At 46.6% G+C, this 18,655-nt stretch overlaps 1 protein-coding gene across 3 annotated transcripts in view; it reads right to left on the bottom strand.

Moving 5' to 3' along the window:
• LOC112620818 (vacuolar fusion protein CCZ1 homolog B) overlaps nt 1-16,401 on the bottom strand; it is a 28,719-nt gene extending 12,318 nt beyond the window's left edge. For 2 of the 3 annotated variants that reach the window (XM_025379724.1, XM_025379726.1), the window contains exons 1-10: nt 16,180-16,401; nt 14,720-14,817; nt 14,535-14,628; nt 14,166-14,243; nt 13,409-13,456; nt 12,389-12,472; nt 9,880-10,055; nt 4,644-4,725; nt 2,865-2,926; nt 1,820-1,931 (exon numbers count right to left, since the gene is read on the bottom strand). In XM_025379724.1, the coding sequence (XP_025235509.1) occupies nt 1,820-1,931; nt 2,865-2,926; nt 4,644-4,725; nt 9,880-10,055; nt 12,389-12,472; nt 13,409-13,456; nt 14,166-14,243; nt 14,535-14,628; nt 14,720-14,817; nt 16,180-16,299 (954 nt within the window). In that variant the 5' untranslated portion in view covers nt 16,300-16,401. The remainder of the gene's footprint in view (nt 1-1,819; nt 1,932-2,864; nt 2,927-4,643; nt 4,726-9,879; nt 10,056-12,388; nt 12,473-13,408; nt 13,457-14,165; nt 14,244-14,534; nt 14,629-14,719; nt 14,818-16,179) is intronic. The other variant, XM_025379725.1, reaches the window with a different exon arrangement.
• Between the last annotated feature and the right edge of the window lie 2,254 nt (nt 16,402-18,655).

Below are 18,655 nucleotides of genomic sequence, written 5' to 3'. Positions count from 1 at the left end.
GCACTCCAGCCCGGGCGACAGAGCAAGACTCCGTCTCAAAAAAAAAAAAAAAAAAAAAAAAAAAGAATGTAGTGGTGTGATCATAGTTCACTGCAGCCTCCAACTCTTGGGCTCAAGTGGTTCTCCTGCCTCAGCCTCCTGAGCAGCTGGGACTACAGACGAGCACCACCACGCCTGGCTAATTTTTAAACATTTTTCTGTCGACACAGGGTCTTACTATGTTGCCCAGGCTGGCCTCCCAACTCCTGGCCTCAAGTGATCCTCCCACCTTGGCCTCCCAAAGTGCTGGGACTGCACCTGGCCCATTTCAATTTTTTATTAATAGATACAACTCTTCTAATTAGTGGATACTAATTTTTTAAAGTTCTTGTCTGTCCTCGGAATCATTTTTGTTTCTTTTGAGACCTCTACTTTTGTTTTTGCAGCCATATTTAACAATGAGGGAACGAGAAGGCTCACCAGGCTTCACTCAGAGTAGGATGAAGGTCTCAGTTCCGTCTGGGAGACAGAAATGCCAGAATGAGCAGGGCCTCATTCTCAGGGGCAGACATCCACGTTAGCCACTCGGGGTCTCTTCAGACTGTTTCCTTTCTTTTTTTTTTTTTTTTTGAGACGGAGTCTCACTGTGTCTCCCAGGCTGGAGTGCAGTGGCGCGATCTCGGCTCACTGCAAGCTCCGCCCCCCGGGTTCACGCCATTCTCCCGCCTCAGCCTCCCAAGTAGCTGGGACTACAGGCGCCCGCTACCGCGCCCGGCTAGTTTTTTGTATTTTTAGTAGAGACGGGGTTTCACCATGTTAGCCAGGATAGTCTCGATCTCCTGACCTTGTGATCCACCCGCCTCGGCCTCCCAAAGTGCTGGGATTACAGGCTTGAGCCACCGCGCCCGGCCTGTTTCCTTTCTTTAAACAGACCCTCACTTGTCACCCAGGGATGGATGCTCAGCCGCGGGCCTATCTGTGCAAGGATGGGGGAAGGGGAGGCTGACTGGCCTGTCTGCCATACTTCACTTCACTTCCCCACCTTTCCAGGCCCAGTCCCCACTCTGACAACTCAGGTGACCCCTCCTCCAAGTCAGGAGCTTCTCTAGGCTTCCGCAGGGCTGTGGGTCCTTTGCTTTAGCACAGGGTTGCCACTCGTATTCCAGGCCTGTTCCAGCACCGCCCTCCATCAGGCGTGGCTGACAAGTCCCGTCTACCTTCCAGAGAGGGACAGGACTCCCTCATCCTGACACACCCCGCTCCTTCCTGTTCCCCAACAGCATCATTTCTGAGCCTTTATGAATGAAAACTTCTCCGCAGCCTCAGGCAGGAAAGAAGAGAAGCACATACACATGCTCGTCTTCTTTCTTGAACCAAAAACTGCCTTTAATTAGAAACACAACCTGAGTACGTATCCTTACAAGATGATGTCCTGACAGAAACAAATACGATCCTTATGGAATTAGCAAGCCCATAGCCTTAAAATCAGAGCAAAAGCAACATGCACAGACACGTGGCCACAGCCCCCATCTGTAGCCATTTCGAGAACAGGCAGCACCAACCTCTGACAGCCTTTGGTTTGAGAGCACGTGGGACTTCACACATTTATGAATCACCATCTTAAACAGTTCCTCTTTCACTAATAACAAAACTGTTTAAAAGGAGCTGAAAATAAACTTATTACTCTAGAAGAACACCCATTTTGAGTTTTACCATAATCAGAACTTCCAACATCTTTTCCAAGAAACATTTAAGAGGTTTGCATATGCACTCGTGTACACATGCAAGAAAGATCGACTTCAGTATTAATCAGTAACGCTGGAGGGAAAAAAGTTGTTACCTTATAAACAATTAAATGGAGCTCTTCATAAGCGTCATGTGTATTTACAAAAATTTTGGGGAATCTGCATTTTGCATCTGGATCATTAAGGTTCAAGGGTCCGGTAAGAAATCTTAAAAGCAAGAACAGACATGGCGTGATTCAATGAGGTGAATTAGAATCAGGAATCTAGAAACAGAACACATTCCTACTTAATATTCACCAGTTGCTTTCGATGCCAGGTGCTATTTGGATAACACCTTATCAGAATATGCTGGCCGGGCATGGTGGCTCACGCCTATAACCCCAGCACTTTGCGAGGCCGAGGTGGGTGGATCACCTGAAGTCAGGAGTTCAAGAGCAGCCTGGCCAACATGGCAAAACCTCGTCTCTACTAAAAATACAAAAATTAGCTCGGCGTGGTGGTGGGCACCTGCAATCCCAGCCACTTGAGAGGCTGAGGCAGGGGAATTGCTTGAACCCGGGAGGCGGAGGCTGTAGTGAGCTGAGGTCGTGCCACTGCATTCCACACTCCAGCCTGGGCGACAGACACTCCATCTCAAAAAAAAAAAAAAAAAAAAAAAAAAAAAAAGGCAGGGTATGAAAAAAAGTTTTATCACTCTTTAAACAAAAAAATTTCCTTTGTTGATTACTGTCAATCAGATGGCACAAAGATATTTCAACGTCCATATTATCTTTACCAAAAAGATAACAGGCCAGGCATGGTGGCTCACACCTGTAATCCCAGCACTTTGGGAGGCCAAGGTAGGTAGATCACTTGAAGTCAGGAGTTCAAGACCAGCCAGGCCAACATGATGAAACCATGTCTCTACTAAAAACACAAAATGAATTAGCCAGGCATAGTGGCTTGTGCCTGTAGTTCCAGCTACTGGGGAGGCTGAGGCATGAGAATCGCTTCAGCCTGGGAGGCAGAGGTTGCAGTGAGCCGAGATCTTGCCACTGCACTCCAGGCTGGGTAACACAGCCAGACTCTGAGTCAAGAAAACAAGAAAGGAAAAGGAAGAAAGAAAACCCAGTATCTTAAATCAAAGAACAGAAGTCCTACCTTCCATAGTGCTGAAGATTTCCTGGCATTTCTGCTCTTATTGGAGAATCCCTTCCTGCTAACTGCAAATAAATTTAATGTTGAGAATGACTTATCAGACTTTTTATTTATTTTCCAAGCTTTGAAAAACAGCATTCATTATCTACTAGTTGGTTCCATACTATTTGTCTTTTTCTTTTAGAGACAGGATCTTGTTCTGTTGCCCAGGCTGGAATGCAGTGCGGCATGATAATGACTCACTGTAGCCTTGAACTCCTGAGCTCAAGCAATCCTCCCACCTCAGCCTCAAGATACAGGCATGTGTGACCACACCCGGCTAGGTTTTCAATTTTTGGCCAGGTGAGGTGGCTCACGCCTATAATCCCAGCACTTTGGGAGGCCGAGGCAGGCAGATTACTTGAGCCCAGGGGTTTTGAGACCAGCCTGGGCAATATGGCAAGATCCCATCTCTACAAAAAAACATAGCCAGGTGTGGTGGCATACACATGTAGTCTCAGCTACCTGGGAGGCTGAGGTGGAAGGACCGCTTGAGCCCAGGAGTTTGAGACCAGCTAAGTCAACACAGAGAGACCTTGTCTCTAAAAAAAAAAAAAACAAAAAAACATTGGAGAGAGGGAGGACAAGAGGGAGGGAACAAACAAGCGGAGAGAGAGAGTTCAGCTGAGCCCAATAATTTTTGTGTGTTAAGCTCTGAAAATACTTTCGGGAGAACACAGTGATATCATTTACAAGTTCTCTGTGGAAAACCGGGAAATTCAGTACTAGAGTGGAAAGCCAGGTCGGCACTAAGACATCTACTGAAAATTAGGTCTCATGTTGATAGAGGAGAAGACGACACAGGTCGACTGTTTTAAAGATCACTGGCATTTTAACCTGATCTAAACCTGATTTTAGAACCTGATCTAAAAACCAATTTTTCGGCCAGGAGTGGCAGCTCACACCTGTAATCACAGCACTTTGGGAGGCTGAGGCAGGTCAATCACCTGAGATCAGGAGTTCGAGACCAGCCTGGCCAACATGGTGGAACCCCGTCTCTACTAAAAATACAAAAATTAGCTGGGCATGGTGGCGGACGCCTGTAATCTCAGCTACTTGGGAGTCTGAGGCAGGAGAATTGTTTGAATCCAGGAGGTGGAAGTTGTAGTGAGCGGAGATTGCACCATTGCACTCCAGCCTGGGCGATAAGAACAAAACTCTGTCTCAATAAATAAATAAAATATATAAATTAAAAATAAAATAAAATCCAATTTTTCCTCTACTCCTCTTAAAAACATGCTTTCTGGACTGGAGGTGGTGGCTAACGCCTATAATCCTAGCACTTTGGGTGGCCAAGGTGGGCAGATCACGAGGTCAGGAGTTCGAGACCAGCCTGGCCAACATGGTGAAACCAGTCTCTACTAAAAATACAAAAAAATCAGCTGGGGGTGGTGGCGGGCGCCTGTAAATCCCAGCTACTTGTGAGGCCGAGGCAAGGAGAGTCGCTTGAACCTTTCCATCCCGGGCAAAAGTTCAAGACTCCGTCTCAAAAAACAAACAAAAACACACAAAACCAACACACACACACATGAAACGATGCTTTCTGCGTCACATCGGAATGTCATACACTGGAGAAGAGCTGCATGTGGTTTTCTGTGCTGATACACAACGACATAAATATCACACTAAGACAAAATATATATCAGCAATGATCAGAAACGCTCTCACGCACCACCATCGCACTCCACCCGCCCTCTCTGTGCCCCTGGATGTAAGTGTGTACAGCTACGGTCCCCATCGTACCTCAGGCTCCATGTGCCTTGGAAAAAGGGAGGTGGTAAGGTATTTGTATAAAATTCTCATGTCGTCTTGTTCTAATCCACTCCTGGAACATCAGAAAAGCACTGGGTTAAACGTTTTGGAATTGTCTTCCGTCTTTCCACTGCTGTGATAAAGTTCATTTAAAAAAAAATTTTTTTTCTCAAGTCATTTTTAGTGACACAGAATAAATTCTAACTTTTTAAAGTCTAAAGCTACATAAAACTCAAAACAATCTATTTTTCTACCTGAGATCAAAATGAGTTTCCTTTTTCCTAAACATAATTCTTAGCACTGAGGTAAATCTGAATTTATGTGGTATACTTTGTCAAACTTTTCCAAAAAAATTTAAGCCCTGGATAAAGCTCATTTTTTGTTTAAAAAAAAAAAAAAAAAAAAAAAAGACAACTTTGAGACAATGTCTTGCTCTGTCACCCAGGCTGGGTGCAGTCGTGTGATCACGGCTCACTGCAGCCTCAGCCTCCAGGGCTTAAGCCGTCCTCCCATTTCAGCCTCCGGACTAGCTGGGACTACAGGCGTGCACCACCATGCCCAACTAATTTTTCTACTTTATGTAGAGATGGGGGTCTTGCTATGTCACCAGGCTGGTTTCAAACTCCTGGACTCAAGCAGTGCTCCTGCCTCAGCCTCCTAAAGTGCTGGGATTACATATGTGAGCCACTGTGCCTGGCCTCATCTTTTTTCAGTTTTCAAGAGATAAGTCTCGTCTGTCGCCCAGGCTGGATTACAGTGGTGTGACCACAGCTCGCTGCAGCCTCCGATTCCTAGGCTCAAGCGAACCTCCCACCTCAGCGTCCTGAGTAGCTGGGACTACTGGTGCTTTTTTCTTTAACATTATATCAAGAGGTTCACCTCCTGACTACGAAGTTCAGGAAGGCAAAGAGTTAAACTGGAGTCCAGGCACTGGAACTTCATTCTGACCTGCAAAAGGCTACTCCTACGTAGTCTTGTATTTTACAAGCCATTTGAGATAAAAAGTCACAAGGGATCGGACTGGTTGAATTCCATGTAGGATTATGCAGGAAACCTCCAAAACCACACTGTTTCATTTTAGCAGCAGATGTCTCTTAGCTTCCTGGGTTATACGGTAACCCCACATTCTCTCCCCTAGTCCCCCGGGAAAATATGGGTGTGCTGTAGACAGGGAACGTGATCCTAGGTCTCAGAAAGGTACATGGATTTTAATTCTCCGCATCTCGGTGTAGAAAAAGGAGAGGAGGAGAAAAACAAGCTTTCAGGCAAACCGTCTAATCTGAAATGAGGCAGGAAGGAGCAGCACGTGGAGAAAGCACAGAGAAACTAGCCGGCATCAGACTCTGGAATCAGTTTTTTAAAAGGAGAGAGAGAGACAGACAGTGAGGCTGGATCTGGGGGTTTTCTATTCAAGATCACTGAAATATCCTGAAGGTGCCCAGGCGCGGTGGCTCACACCTGTAATCCCAGCAGGTTTTGGGAGGCCAAGGTGGGCAGATCACCTGAGGTCAGGAGTTCAACACCAGCCTGGCCAACATGGCAAAACACCGGCTCTACTAAAACACACAAAATTTTGCTAGGACTGATAGCACACGCCTCTCTAATCCCAGCTACTTGGGAGACTGAGGCATGAGAATCGCTTGAACCTGGGAGGCGGAGGTTGAAGTGAGCTGAGATCACGCCACAGCACTATAGCCTGGGTGACCGAGCAAGTGAGGCTCTGTCCCAAAAAAAAAATCAAAACAATATACTAAATAAATACATAAGGGTAATATTTACTCTGCTTGTGACAAATTCTTTTATTTCCCCCTTTTTGGTGGAGACAGAGCCTCATATTGTCCAGGCTGAGACAACATAATGACAATATAATGTCCAGGCTGAGACAACAGAGCCTCATTATATTGTCCAGGCTAGTCTCCAAGTAACTCCTGGCTCAAGCGATCCTTCTGCCTCCTCCTCCCCAGTAGCTGGGACCATAGGTATGTGCCACCGCACCTGGTTTAAAAGTCTTTCTTGGCATTTAAATATAACAGCTTCGGAATGAGCAATTCTGTCAAAACGTGCTGTTTTTTTCTTCGACAGGGTCTTGCTCTGTCACCCAGGCTGGAGTACAGTGGTGCTATCATAGCTCACTGCAACCTCAAACTTCCGGGCTCAACTGATTCTCCGGCTTCAACCTCTGTAGTCTCTGTAGCTGGGACTGTTAAGTGTGCACCACAGTGCCCAGCTGATTTTTTTTTTTGCATATTTTGTAGAGATACAGTCTATGTTGCCCAGGCTGGTCTTGAACTCCTGGTGTCAGGTGATCCTCCTGCCTCAGCCTCCCGGAGTGCTGGGATGACAGGTGGAAGTGATCGCAACTGGAGTAACACGCTGTTTTTCTTGAAGGTTCTTTTTGTTGCTACTTCCTGGGACTGACCTTTCCCCCACGAGCACACTGGAGGTGACAACAGAACAGTTCTGTGCAGCCACCAGAGCTGTGCCCTGCTCTACCCCTCGGATGCTATTCCAAGATGACAATGCCAGCAGGATCCCCAGAGCTGGGCACCAGATTGTCCTGTGACTCCAGGCTTCCAAGGGCCAACGCTGCTGGTCATTCTGGCTCCAGCGTCTCCCAGAATGAGCTCCTGGAGGACCCTCTGCTCTTTCGTTCTTCCTCACTCTCAGAAGGTTGCACCCACGGCAGGGCTTGTGTCCGTCCCAGAGATCAGAATCTCAGCTGCTCTTCTCTTTTCGGTGGAGACAAGGCCATGGGCCACTGCTGCTGGATTCCGGCTTGTCACACTACATCTCCCTATCACCGTGGATGCATGTCACTTGCAAGTACCTCCTGTCATTTTCATCTGGGGAGGAGCCACTCCCTCTGCAGACCTGATGCTACAGGAGCACAACTATCCTCCCATCTCCTACATTCCACGGCAGTATTTCACTTACTAACATCGTGTGCGTATCACAGAAAGCAACTACAGCAGAGTCAGTACAGTGGAAGGTTGCCTCATATACAATTTGTCAAATTAAAAAATAGGTGGAGGCTGGGCACGGTGGCTCACGCCTGTAATCCCAGCACTTTGGGAGGCTGAGGCAGGCGGATCACTTGAGGTCAGGAGTTCGAGACCAGTCTGGCCAACATGGTGAAACTCCATCTCTACAAAAAAATGAGCTGGGTGTTGTGGTACGCACCTGTAATCCCAGCTGCTCAGGAGGCTGAGGCAGAATTGCTTAAACCCAGGAGGCAGGGGTTGCAGCAAGCCAAGATCGATCATGCCACTGCACTCCAGCCTGGGCAACAGAAAGCAACTCCACCGCAAAAAAAAACAAAAAAAAAAAGTAGATGGGTTTTCACCAGGAATTTGTGTTGTCTTCCTAGGAGATAACAAAGTTCATGTGGAAACCCACCAAGTTGTTTATTAACTGGATTCAAATTTCTTTACAGTAACTTATTTCTCTTCTTAAAATGGAGCCACAAGATTTTGGCAGGGAAGGTAAATTTCAGGGGAACTAGTTTTGCCTTTTCTATTAGCTGAACTCACGTTATAGTAGTAAAATACGGCCACACCCCTAATTAAGAAACTGGGCTGGCTGGGCGCGGTAGCTCAAGCCTGTAATCCCAGCACTTTGGGAGGCCGAGACGGGCGGATCACGAGGTCAGGAGATCGAGACCATCCTGGCTAACACAGTGAAACCCCATCTCTACTAAAATACGAAAAAACTAGCCGGGCGAGGTAGCAGGCGCCTGTGGTCCCAGCTACTCAGGAGGCTGAGGCAGGAGAATGGCATAAACCTGGGAGGCGGAGCTTGCAGTGAGCTGAGATCCGGCACCGCACTCCAGCCTGGGCAACAGAGCGAGACTCCGTCTCAAAAAAAAAAAAAAAAAAAAAAAAAGAACCTGGGCTAGGCCAGGTGTGGTGGCTCACACCTGTAATCACAGCACTTCGGGTGGCCAATCCAGGCAAATCACCTGAGGTCAGGAGTTTAAGACCAGCCTGGCCAACATGGGGAAACCCTGTCTCCACTAAAAATACAAAACAGCTGAGCATGGTGGCACGTGCCTGTAATCCCAGCTACTCAGGAGACTGAGGCAGGAGAATCGCTTTAACCCAGGAGGTGGAGGTTGCAGTGAGCCAAGCAAGATTGTGCCACTGTACTCCGGCCTGGGCAAGAGAGTGAGACTCTGTCTCAAAAAAAAAAAAAAAGAAAGTGGGCTATAGTCAATGGGAACATAAAACCTGAGAGTCCTGGAACAGCTGCGGGAGGCCCGGCCACTCCCTGCTATGCCTCCATGGCTTCTGTCCACCTACTCTAGGCCAAAAGTGCGCGGCCTCGGTTGCCATCCAGCTCTCAGGGGTCACGTATGCTGGGCAGTCTTGTGACCACCTTGTTCCTACTGCAGGACACAAACAGTTTGACGATAGCAGGTAATTTCCTGGTTTATATAACACTTTGGATTTCTTGGATTAAAAAAAAAGAACTCTAGCTTCTTTAAAAGAAAGCAGGTGCAGTGGCTCATGCCTGTAATCCCAGCGCTTTGGGAGGCTGAGGCGGGTGGATCACTGAGGCCAGGAGCTTGAGACCAGCCTGACCAACACAATAAACCCCGTCTCTAAGAAAAGAAAAAGCTATAAAAATTCCGCTTCTCACATTCGTCATTTTGGAAAAAACTCCAAAAGAAAAATAGGATTCCTAAACCTTACTTGATAGGAACATTTTTTTTTTTGGAGACTGAGTCTCTCTCTGTTGCCAGGCTGGAGTGTAGTAGCGCCATCTTAACTCACTGCAACCTCTGCCTCCCGGGTTCAAGCGATTCTCCTGCCTCAGCCTCCCGAGTAGCTGGGATTACAGGCATGAGCCACCACGCCCGGCTAATTTTTGTATTTTGAGTAGAGACGGGGTTTCCCCATGTTGGCCAGGCTAGTCTCAAACTCCTGACCTCAAGTGATCTGCCCGACTCGGCCTCCCAAAGTGCTAAGATTACAGGCGTGAGCTACTGCGCCCAGCCTTTCATCTTTCATGCAACCAGTTTTAAACTCCTCTGCTTGGAAATTTTAACCCAAATCACCCTAGTTCTGCTTTAAATAATCACTGCTTTATTTTGACAATATCTATGAAGATGCTTCCTACCCAGCCTCCCCCTAGAAGTTCCTGTTTGACAACCTGCCATCAATCCAGTCACTGCTGTTTTTATTATCTCAATTTCTTCTTTTAATACCACGCCTTGGGGTGTACCTACCAGATGAGCTGATCGTTATAGAGAAACGCAGTGTATTTGACTATATTCAGGCTTTCCTCCACTCTATTAATAAAGGACTGGATTTTCAAATAAGTCATTTTATCCAATGGGAAGAAGCTGATTCCACCAAAAATGTCAAGTAGGTCACATGACTGCAAATGTAGCGTTTGCAAATACTGTGGAAAAAAAGTAAGGCATAAAATTTACTAATAGTACACTGAATATAATGCTCCTTGATAACTGAAAATAATCTTATGTCAGACTCTTATTTATGGTACAATTACACACTAGCAAACAGCACAACAACGAGGCCATGGCGAAAACATGGGTAACCGAGTGTGAACTCAGTACCAATTCCAAGATACAAAGTTCAAACATATCTAGTTAATGTTTATTCAGTATTGTGTTTTACCTCTTTTTAAAGTTAAATTTTTTTTTTTTTTGAGATGGAGTCTCACTCTGTCACCCAGGTGGAGTGCAGTGGCGCAATCTCAGTTCACTGCAAGCTCCGCCTCCCAGGTTCACACCATTCTCTTGCCTCAGCCTCCCGAGTAGCTGCGACTACAGGCACCTGCTACCACGCCCGGCTAATTTTTTGTATTTTTTAGTAGAGACAGGGTTTCACCATGTTGGCCAGGATGGTCTCGATCTCCTGACCTCGTGATCCATCTGCCTCAGCCTCCCAAAGTGCTGGGATTACAGGCCTGAGCCACCGCGCCCGGCCTAAAATTTGTTTTTTTTTTGGTATAGACAGGGTCTTGCTATGTTGCCCAGGCTGGTCTTGAACTTCCAGCCTCTGTGATTCTCATGTCTAGGTGTCCCAAAGCTCTAGGAATACAGGCATGAGCCACTGTGCCCAGCTAGCACTTTAAAGTATTTAATTCTTGGCCGGGCGCGGTGGCTCACGCCTGTAATCCCAGCACTTTGGGAGGTCAAAGCAGGCAGATCACTTGAGGTCAGGAGTTTGAGAACAGCCTGGCCAACATGGCAAAACCCCGTCTCTACTAAAAATACAAAATTAGCCGGGTGTGGTAGCCTGTAATCCCAACTACTTGGGAGGCTGAGAGACAGGAGAATCACTTGAACTTGGGAGATGAAGGTTGCAGTGAGCCAAGATCACACACTGCACTCCAGCCTGGGTGACAAGAGTGAGACTGTCTCAAAAAAAAAAAAAAAAAAAGTAATTCCTTATAGTAGTGCCCTTCAAATTAGATTAGCCTAATGAGGGATCTATCCATTACAGACAGTGCCATCTTTCTCTCCCCCGGAGATGGAGTCCTGCTCTGTCGCCCAGGCTGGAGTGCAGTGGTGCAATCTCGGCTCTCCGCAACCTCTGCCTCCTGGGTTCAAGCGATTCTCCTGCCTCAGCCTCCAGAACAGCTAGGATTACAGGCATGCGCCACTACGCCCAGCTAGTTTTTTTGTATTTTCAGTAGAGGCAAGGTTTCAACATGTTGGCCAGACTGGTCTTGAACTCATGACCTCATGATCTGCCTACCTCGGCCTCCCAAAGTGCTGGGATTACAGGTGTGAGCCACCACGCCCAGCCAAGAGTGCCATCTTATACTAAAATCAGGTCTAAATGATATGTAGTCAGGACAACAGTTGTATCCGTATGTCGATGGGTAAGAGAAATGAGGACAAGAACAGAAACCAGGAGATAATATGCGAGTGGATAATTGTGGTCATTAAAATGACAAAACAAAGAAAAGTAATTCAGAGAAACAAAAAAATTCAAAAATAGCTATGAAAACTGTTTTAGAGAGAAAAGTTGAACTCAACAATAGACACAGAAGGTATTTTCAGAAGAAAATAGATTGAGAATTGTTTCTTCAAGGGAAACTGGGCTGGGCGAGTTGGCTCATGCCTTTAACCCCAGCACTTTGGGAGGCCGAGGAGGGAAGATTGCTTGACACCAGCCTGGGCAAAACAGCCAGGACAAGACCCTGTCTCTTTTTTTGTTTCCTTTTAAAAAAAAGATAAACTGAGCTTGACAAGGTCAGGTGAAATATGCACAATTCCATTACAATGGAAGAACAGCACTTGGGACAAATGTCCCTAATGGCTCATCTGACAAAGTCCCACAGCCAGTAACTCTTCCTGCATCGACACAGCTTATGCCTGTTCAGTGAACAGAGCCCATCCCTAACAATGTCCAACTCCAATAATCACGTTTTCCTTATCAACTGATCCATCACACAAAAGACGGCTGTTGAGTAAGCCCAGGACAGACGCAGGTAAAACACAAGGAGGCCAAACGATGACTCCAGGACTCTTTAAGAGCCCCGGGCGAACGCAGGAAGCTCTGCCTTACAGCTGGAGGGAGGGTCCAGAGCGCACGCCTCACGCGTTTCCTCGCTGCTCCAGTTTTATGACGGTCCGTCTCAGGCTCTTTGCCACTTTCAAGTTCTGGGTTTTTTGTACATAAGAAACAAACTTGTCTGTCCATATTTCTCTAAAAATCTGCTGAATGCTCACTAAAGTTATAAACGAAATTCAAAGTACTTACCCGATGGAAGAATTTCTCTAATCTTTCTTTCAGAAGCTCGACGCCTCCGTCTTCCATGGCTTTCAGAAATGTTCCATTAAAAAGCTATGAGGTAAAAGACGGCAGAAAAAAAAATCAATTTCCTGTGCTCACTTTTTCAGTAGAACAAGTTCTTTTTTTCCTTTAGATTATTAATTCAGCTCATTAAATCTCCCAGTTCTTTTCAACAGAAAAAATATTTACATGAGAAAAGCTGAGTTAAAAATATAAGTTACAAAAAAATACTGTTAAGTGATGCTGTCTTATATATGAAACTGCCTAATTGCTCTGGGCATCTTTCAAAAATTTCAACTCACCCTGAAGTTTCAATTTATATAAATAATATCACCCAAATTTTTTTTTTCAGTTTTCTTTCAATGAACGGAATCACCATTTTTATCCCTTTTTTTTTCTGAGACGGAATCTCGTTCTGTCACTCAGGCTGGAGTGCGGTGGCGCAATCATAGTTCACTGCAGCCTCGAACTCCCAGGCTCAAGCGATCCTCCCACCTCAGCCTGCCAAGTAGCTGGGACTACAGGCATGCACCATGACACCTGACTAACTTGTACAAACATTTTTTGTAGAGATGGGGTCTTGCTATATTGCCCAGACTGGTCCTGAACTCCTGGGCTCAAGCAATCCTCCCACCTCAGCCTCCCAGAATGCTGAAATTACAGGTGTGATACACTGTGCCCTGCCTCACTGAAATGTTTAAATCATAAAATTATCTGCATTCTGTACGTTCCTTGAGGACAGAGACACACGTTTTCATCAGTGGGGACACATTCCCACTCTGAGGCTGAGAGAGAGAAGGGAGTTCAATACTTGCTGAATAAATGTGGGCATAAACCTCACTACCTGTTTCCAAGGCCTCATTATTTTCTTCTCTAAGATAAATACACAGTCACTTTGCAGTCATTCAAAGATTTCTCTTTAAACAACCCTGGAGCCTATAAATAGGGGTAACTGGTTGGACTCTCAGAAACGAATGCCAGGCTTACCTTGTACATGCTGTAGCACTGCTGTAGCACTGAACTATAAACCTTGTCCTGCAAACACAAAAACAGCACAGATCTCAATTCAAGGGAACACAATGTCTACTGGATAGATGGCAAAGCTACACTGACTCTTGACGTAACGGTATAATGTTTATAAACTTGGTCCCACAATAGTTGTGTGCTGAAAAAAAGTGTTTACTTTTTTTTTTTTTTTTGAGATGGAGGCTCACTCTGTTGTCTAGGCTGGAGCGCAGTGGTATAATCTTGGCTCACTGTAACCTTTGCTTCCCTGGTTCAAGCGATTCTCCTGCCTCAGCCTCCTGAGTAGCTGGGATGACAGGTGTGCGCCACCATTCCTGGCCAATTTTTATAGTTTTAGTAAAGACAGGGTTCCGCCATGTTGGCCAGGCTGGTCTTGAACCCCTGACCTCAAGTGATCTACCCGCCTCAGCCTCCCAAAGTACTAGGATTATAGGTGTGAGCCACTGTTCCCAGCCAGAAGTGTTTAAATTCTAATTTGTGACTCAGTCAGCCTTACTTTAGGAGGGCTTTCAATGTAGATGAAGAGTAGAAGGTATTAGTGAGATAGGGTGCATATACATTTTAAAAAGACCGTGCTCATGTAAACGATAAACATAAACCTTTGCTATATACCCCGAGAAACTTCCGCAAAAGCCACCGAGTTTAAATCCGACCAATTGCGGGATTCAACATACTCAGTAATACATCTAAAATAAATAAATAAATAATGACACATTACCAACAACTCCTCTTCTTGATATTCAATAACTGGTTTCCCATCTTTACTCTGTTTTTCAATTATAGGATTCCGAACAACCTGCAAAGTTTGATAAACTGAAATTATACAATGAATTCATTATAGCATGGTTTTTATTTTGCCTTAATTTAAAAACTTTGAACATGCTATAGCACCAGAAACACAACTTCTTAAAACAGCCCCAAGAACAAATAAAGCAAATAGGAAGAACTTGATTTTAAAATTCCAACTAATTTTATTTTAATGTTACTTGGATGCAACAGCCAGAGAACTTTCCCAAACTCTGAATAGTAAAGATCACCCATAACTTCACCGTACAATTTCAGAAAGATACACCGTGTATGTAAATACCATGACCATCCAGAAATGTTCTTCTGGTTCATTGAAGAACTGTCTATTCTTCTGGGTATGTAAAGATTTTGCAGGTTTTGATGGGCTAAAGGTCCTAAAAGGTTAAAAAAATATGTTTGAGACAATTCTCCAGCAGAAGTTTTAAGAATTCGCTGAACTCTAAAAGGCACACTTAAAGGTATTACCTTGTGAACTGTACAATAGCTTCACACAATCCGACATTTCTAATCTTTTCATTCTTTTCTACCTCATTTGGATGATAAAATAAAATCTTATTTTCCTCCTGAAACATGAAGAAACAGAAGCACATTAATATAAACATTTCATCTTAGCTACTGAAAACGCTAAGGTCAATGTCAACCTCTTGTGTCACACATGCTAATGACAAAACAAAACAAAAACGTTTTAGAAAAACAGGAATTGTAATCCTAGCACTTTGAGAGGCTGAGGCGGGAGGATCACTTGAGCTCAGGAGTTCAAGACCAGCCTGGGCAACACAGTGAGACCTCGTCTCTATTATTTAAAATAGTAAGAAAAACAGGAATTATCTCGTCATGTGCAAATACTGCCCACCAGCCAGAAAGGCAGTTTTGATATTCAGTTAGTCACGTTATATCTGAAGCAGCACCAGGTAATTTCTATGAAAACTCAGTCTCTAGATTTCTGGTGGTAATTTGTAATACACCAAGGCTTATAAGAAATAAAAGTGTGCACATCTGCAGACACACAGCTCCCTGAAAATTAAATCCAGTCAGTTCCCAGGCATTTGAACTGACAAGTTTTTTTTTTTTCTTTTTCTGAGATGTGGTCTCTGTGGCCCAGGCTGTAGTGCAGTGGCACAATTACAGCTCTCCTGCAGCCTCAACCACTCGGGCTCAAGCGATCCTCTGGCCTCAGCCTCCTGAGTAGCTAGAACTACAGGTGCGTGTCACCACGCCTGGCTCATTTTTCGATTTTTCTTTGGGGGGGGCGAGTAAGAGATGGGGGTCTTGCTATGTTGCCCAGGCTGGTCTGGAACTCCTGGCCTCAAGCAATCCTCCTATCTCGGCCTCCTAAAGTGCTGGGATTACAGGCGTGAGTCACGGAGCCCAGCCTGGACAGTCTTTAAAAGAACTGTGACTTGCTGGTAATGAAACACAGCTCCGTACATCCTTTGAGAAAGTCGCCGTCCCCACCTCAGAAAAACAAAACGCACACATATACACACCCTCCCGGAATTAATTTATTTCCTCATTTAGCCGAAAACTTTTACAGGGTCCTCCAGGCTTGCATCATTTGAGGGCTAGCGTCTGCCACTCTGCTTCCACGCTTCTAGCTGGGGACTAACCACTTAACAAAGCCAAGTTCAATTTTAATTTCCCAGAACTGAGGCAAAGCAAAGCGCAAACAGCCTCAACCTGCGGTGTGGAGTGATAGACCCGACGGGGCTTTATTCCATAGACAGGCAGCGACCCAGGACCTGAAGCGGTCCCTGCCTGCTGTCAGGTCCCCGCCGCAGTCCCCGGTCCGTACTCGCACCTGGCGCAACGCAGGCTAGGTCCGTGCCGCTCCGGGTGGGCAGAACCACAGGGCCGCCTCCCCGGGGGGTACCGACGCCGCCCGTCCCTCGGGCCCGTTGACTCCGCGCGCGGCCCCCTCCGCATACCTCTCCTTCGCGCGGCCCGAAGCGCGGGTTGTAGATGAAGAAACTCAGCAGCACGGGCGGGAACTGCTTCTCCTGGGTCGCCCAGGGCCCGCTCCCGGCCCCAGCCGCCGCTGCAGCCATCCCGACCGGGCCCCCACCTCGGGAGCCTCCCACGGCCCGCCCAGCTACAGCAGCCACCTGCCAGGACACTGCACTTCCACCTCCCTCGCCGCCGCCCCGGAAGCGCTCGCCGCCGGCCCGGAAGAAGAACCCGCGGCGCAGCGTTTTCTTCTGGCTCCTCCGGGTGGGCTTTTGGTCCGTTTCCTGGCCGAGTTTGTGTTTTGCCGGCTCGCGGAGTTCTCTTCTGGCTACAGGCGTAGGGCTGCGCATTTCAGGAAAAACTGAGCAGGGCACTTTTTTTTTTTTTGATAGGGTCTCAGTTCGTCATCCAGGCTGGAGTGCAGTGGCGTGATCTCAGCTCACGGCAGCCTCAACCTCCGGGACTCAAGCGATCCCCCTGATTCAGCCTCCCAAGTAGCTAGGATTACAGGCGCGCGCCACCAAGGCCAGTTTTCTTTTTTGTAGAGGTGGAGTCTCACTATGTTGCCCAGGTTGCTCTCGAACTCCTGGCCTCAAATGGTCTCCCACTTGGGCCTCCCAAAGTGCTCCGATTACAGGCGTGAGACACCACCGCCCAACCTGTTGTTGTTTTGGTGATATTGTTTTTAATTTAATTTAGAGACAGGATCTCGCTTTGTCACACAGGTTTGAGTGCAGTGGTGCCATCATAGCTCACTGCAGCCTCAACTCCTTGGCTCAAGCGATCTTCCCACCTAAGCCTGAGGAGTAGCTGAGACCACAGGCATGCATCACCATGCCCACATAATTAAAAAAATATATATATATGTTATATATATATATAGAGAGAGAGAGAGAGTAGAGACAGGGTCTCACTTTGTTGCCCAGGCTGGTCTCGAACTCTTGGCAGCAAGGGATCCTCCTGTTACTAGACGTAAGGTCTTGACCGTGGATTGTCCAGGTTCTTGGCGTGTTGAACAAAGAATTGAACAAAATGCACAAAGTAACAAAAGAACAAAGCAATGAAAACAAACAAAACAAAACAAAACAAAAACCGGAGTAAGGAAGAGACAGTTATTAAAGAGAAAGTACAATTCACAGAGCAGGAGGGGGATAGAGCAAACGGCTCAATAGCCGCCATTAGGATTTTTATTAAGCTGGAAGAATTAGTTAACGCCCCTAGGTTCCCGTTAGAGGCCTCCAATTGGTTACACCCTCTGAAGGATTGGCCTGTGACCAATCAGAGGCTGAAATGGAGCCGCGCCCCCTCGTCCCCCCTCCCTCGCTGCCCCCCCGTCAATCATAGGCTGACACCCCCACACACACACACCCCGGGTCAATCAGCCTCTGATTGACGGGATGAACACGTGGCCTCTATGAAGCCTAATCTTGCCTAGAACTGGCTGCACCTGCTATTCTTTTGTTTCTACCTTAACCCTTGGTTACCCTCATTCCCTATTCTGCTTCACCTGGCCTCCCAAAGTGCTGGGATTACAGATGTGAACCATTCACACCTGGCCCATTGAGTTTTTAGTTTATTTTGAAAGTATTTTATTCTGAGACAGCTCTTTGCTCTGTTGCCCAGGCTGGAGTGCAGTGGCCAGATCATACCTCACTGCAGCCTGGAACTCCTGGGCTCAACAGATCCTCCCACCTCAGCTTCCCAAATAGCTGGGACCACAGGTGCGTGCCACCATGGCTGGCTAATTTTTAATTTTTCGTAGAGCTGGGGTCTCACTATGTTAACTCAGGTTGGTCTCGAACTCCTGGGCTCAAGTAATCCACTGGCCTTGGGCTCTCCAAATGCTGGGATTATAGGCGTAAGCCCCTGTGCCCACCATGCCAGTTTTTTTGTAGAAGGAAATGTAAAAATACAAAGGAAGCCTCATTTAGAAAGAAACAAGGCTGGGCACGGTGGCTCATGCCTGTAATCCCAGCACTTTGGGAGGCTAAGGTGGGTGAATCACTTGAGGCCAGGAGTTCGAGACCAGCCCTGTCTCTACTAAAATACAGAAAATTACCAGGCATGGTGGCACATGCCTGTGGTTCCAGCTACTTGGGAGGCTTGAGGCAGGAGAATTACTTGAACCCAGCAGGTGGAGGTTGCAGTGAGCCAAGATTGCACCACTACACTCCAGCCTGGGCAACAGAGCAAGACCCTGTCTCAAAAGAAAGAAAGAAAGAGAGAAAGAAACACATTTAGGGGCAGATGTGCATTCCGTTTGGCCCATTAACATCATCTACAGAGTCCCTGTTTGAGAGGCCTCAAGTGACCATTGGAACACCTTACAAAGTTTGCCTCTTCCCCTTATTCCTTCAGCGCAGGTCTGGAGGCAGATGGGGCACTGTGTGTGCCACGGGAGCAGGATCACAGGTGGCAGACTCCCCAGAGTACCTGTTCCTGGACTTAGTTGCCTGG

Source organism: Theropithecus gelada, chromosome 3 (genome assembly GCF_003255815.1).
Source record: "Theropithecus gelada isolate Dixy chromosome 3, Tgel_1.0, whole genome shotgun sequence".
Classification (NCBI taxonomy): Eukaryota; Metazoa; Chordata; class Mammalia; order Primates; family Cercopithecidae; genus Theropithecus; species Theropithecus gelada.
Note: the sequence above shows the minus strand (reverse complement) of the source record. Positions and strands in the feature narration are given on the sequence as shown.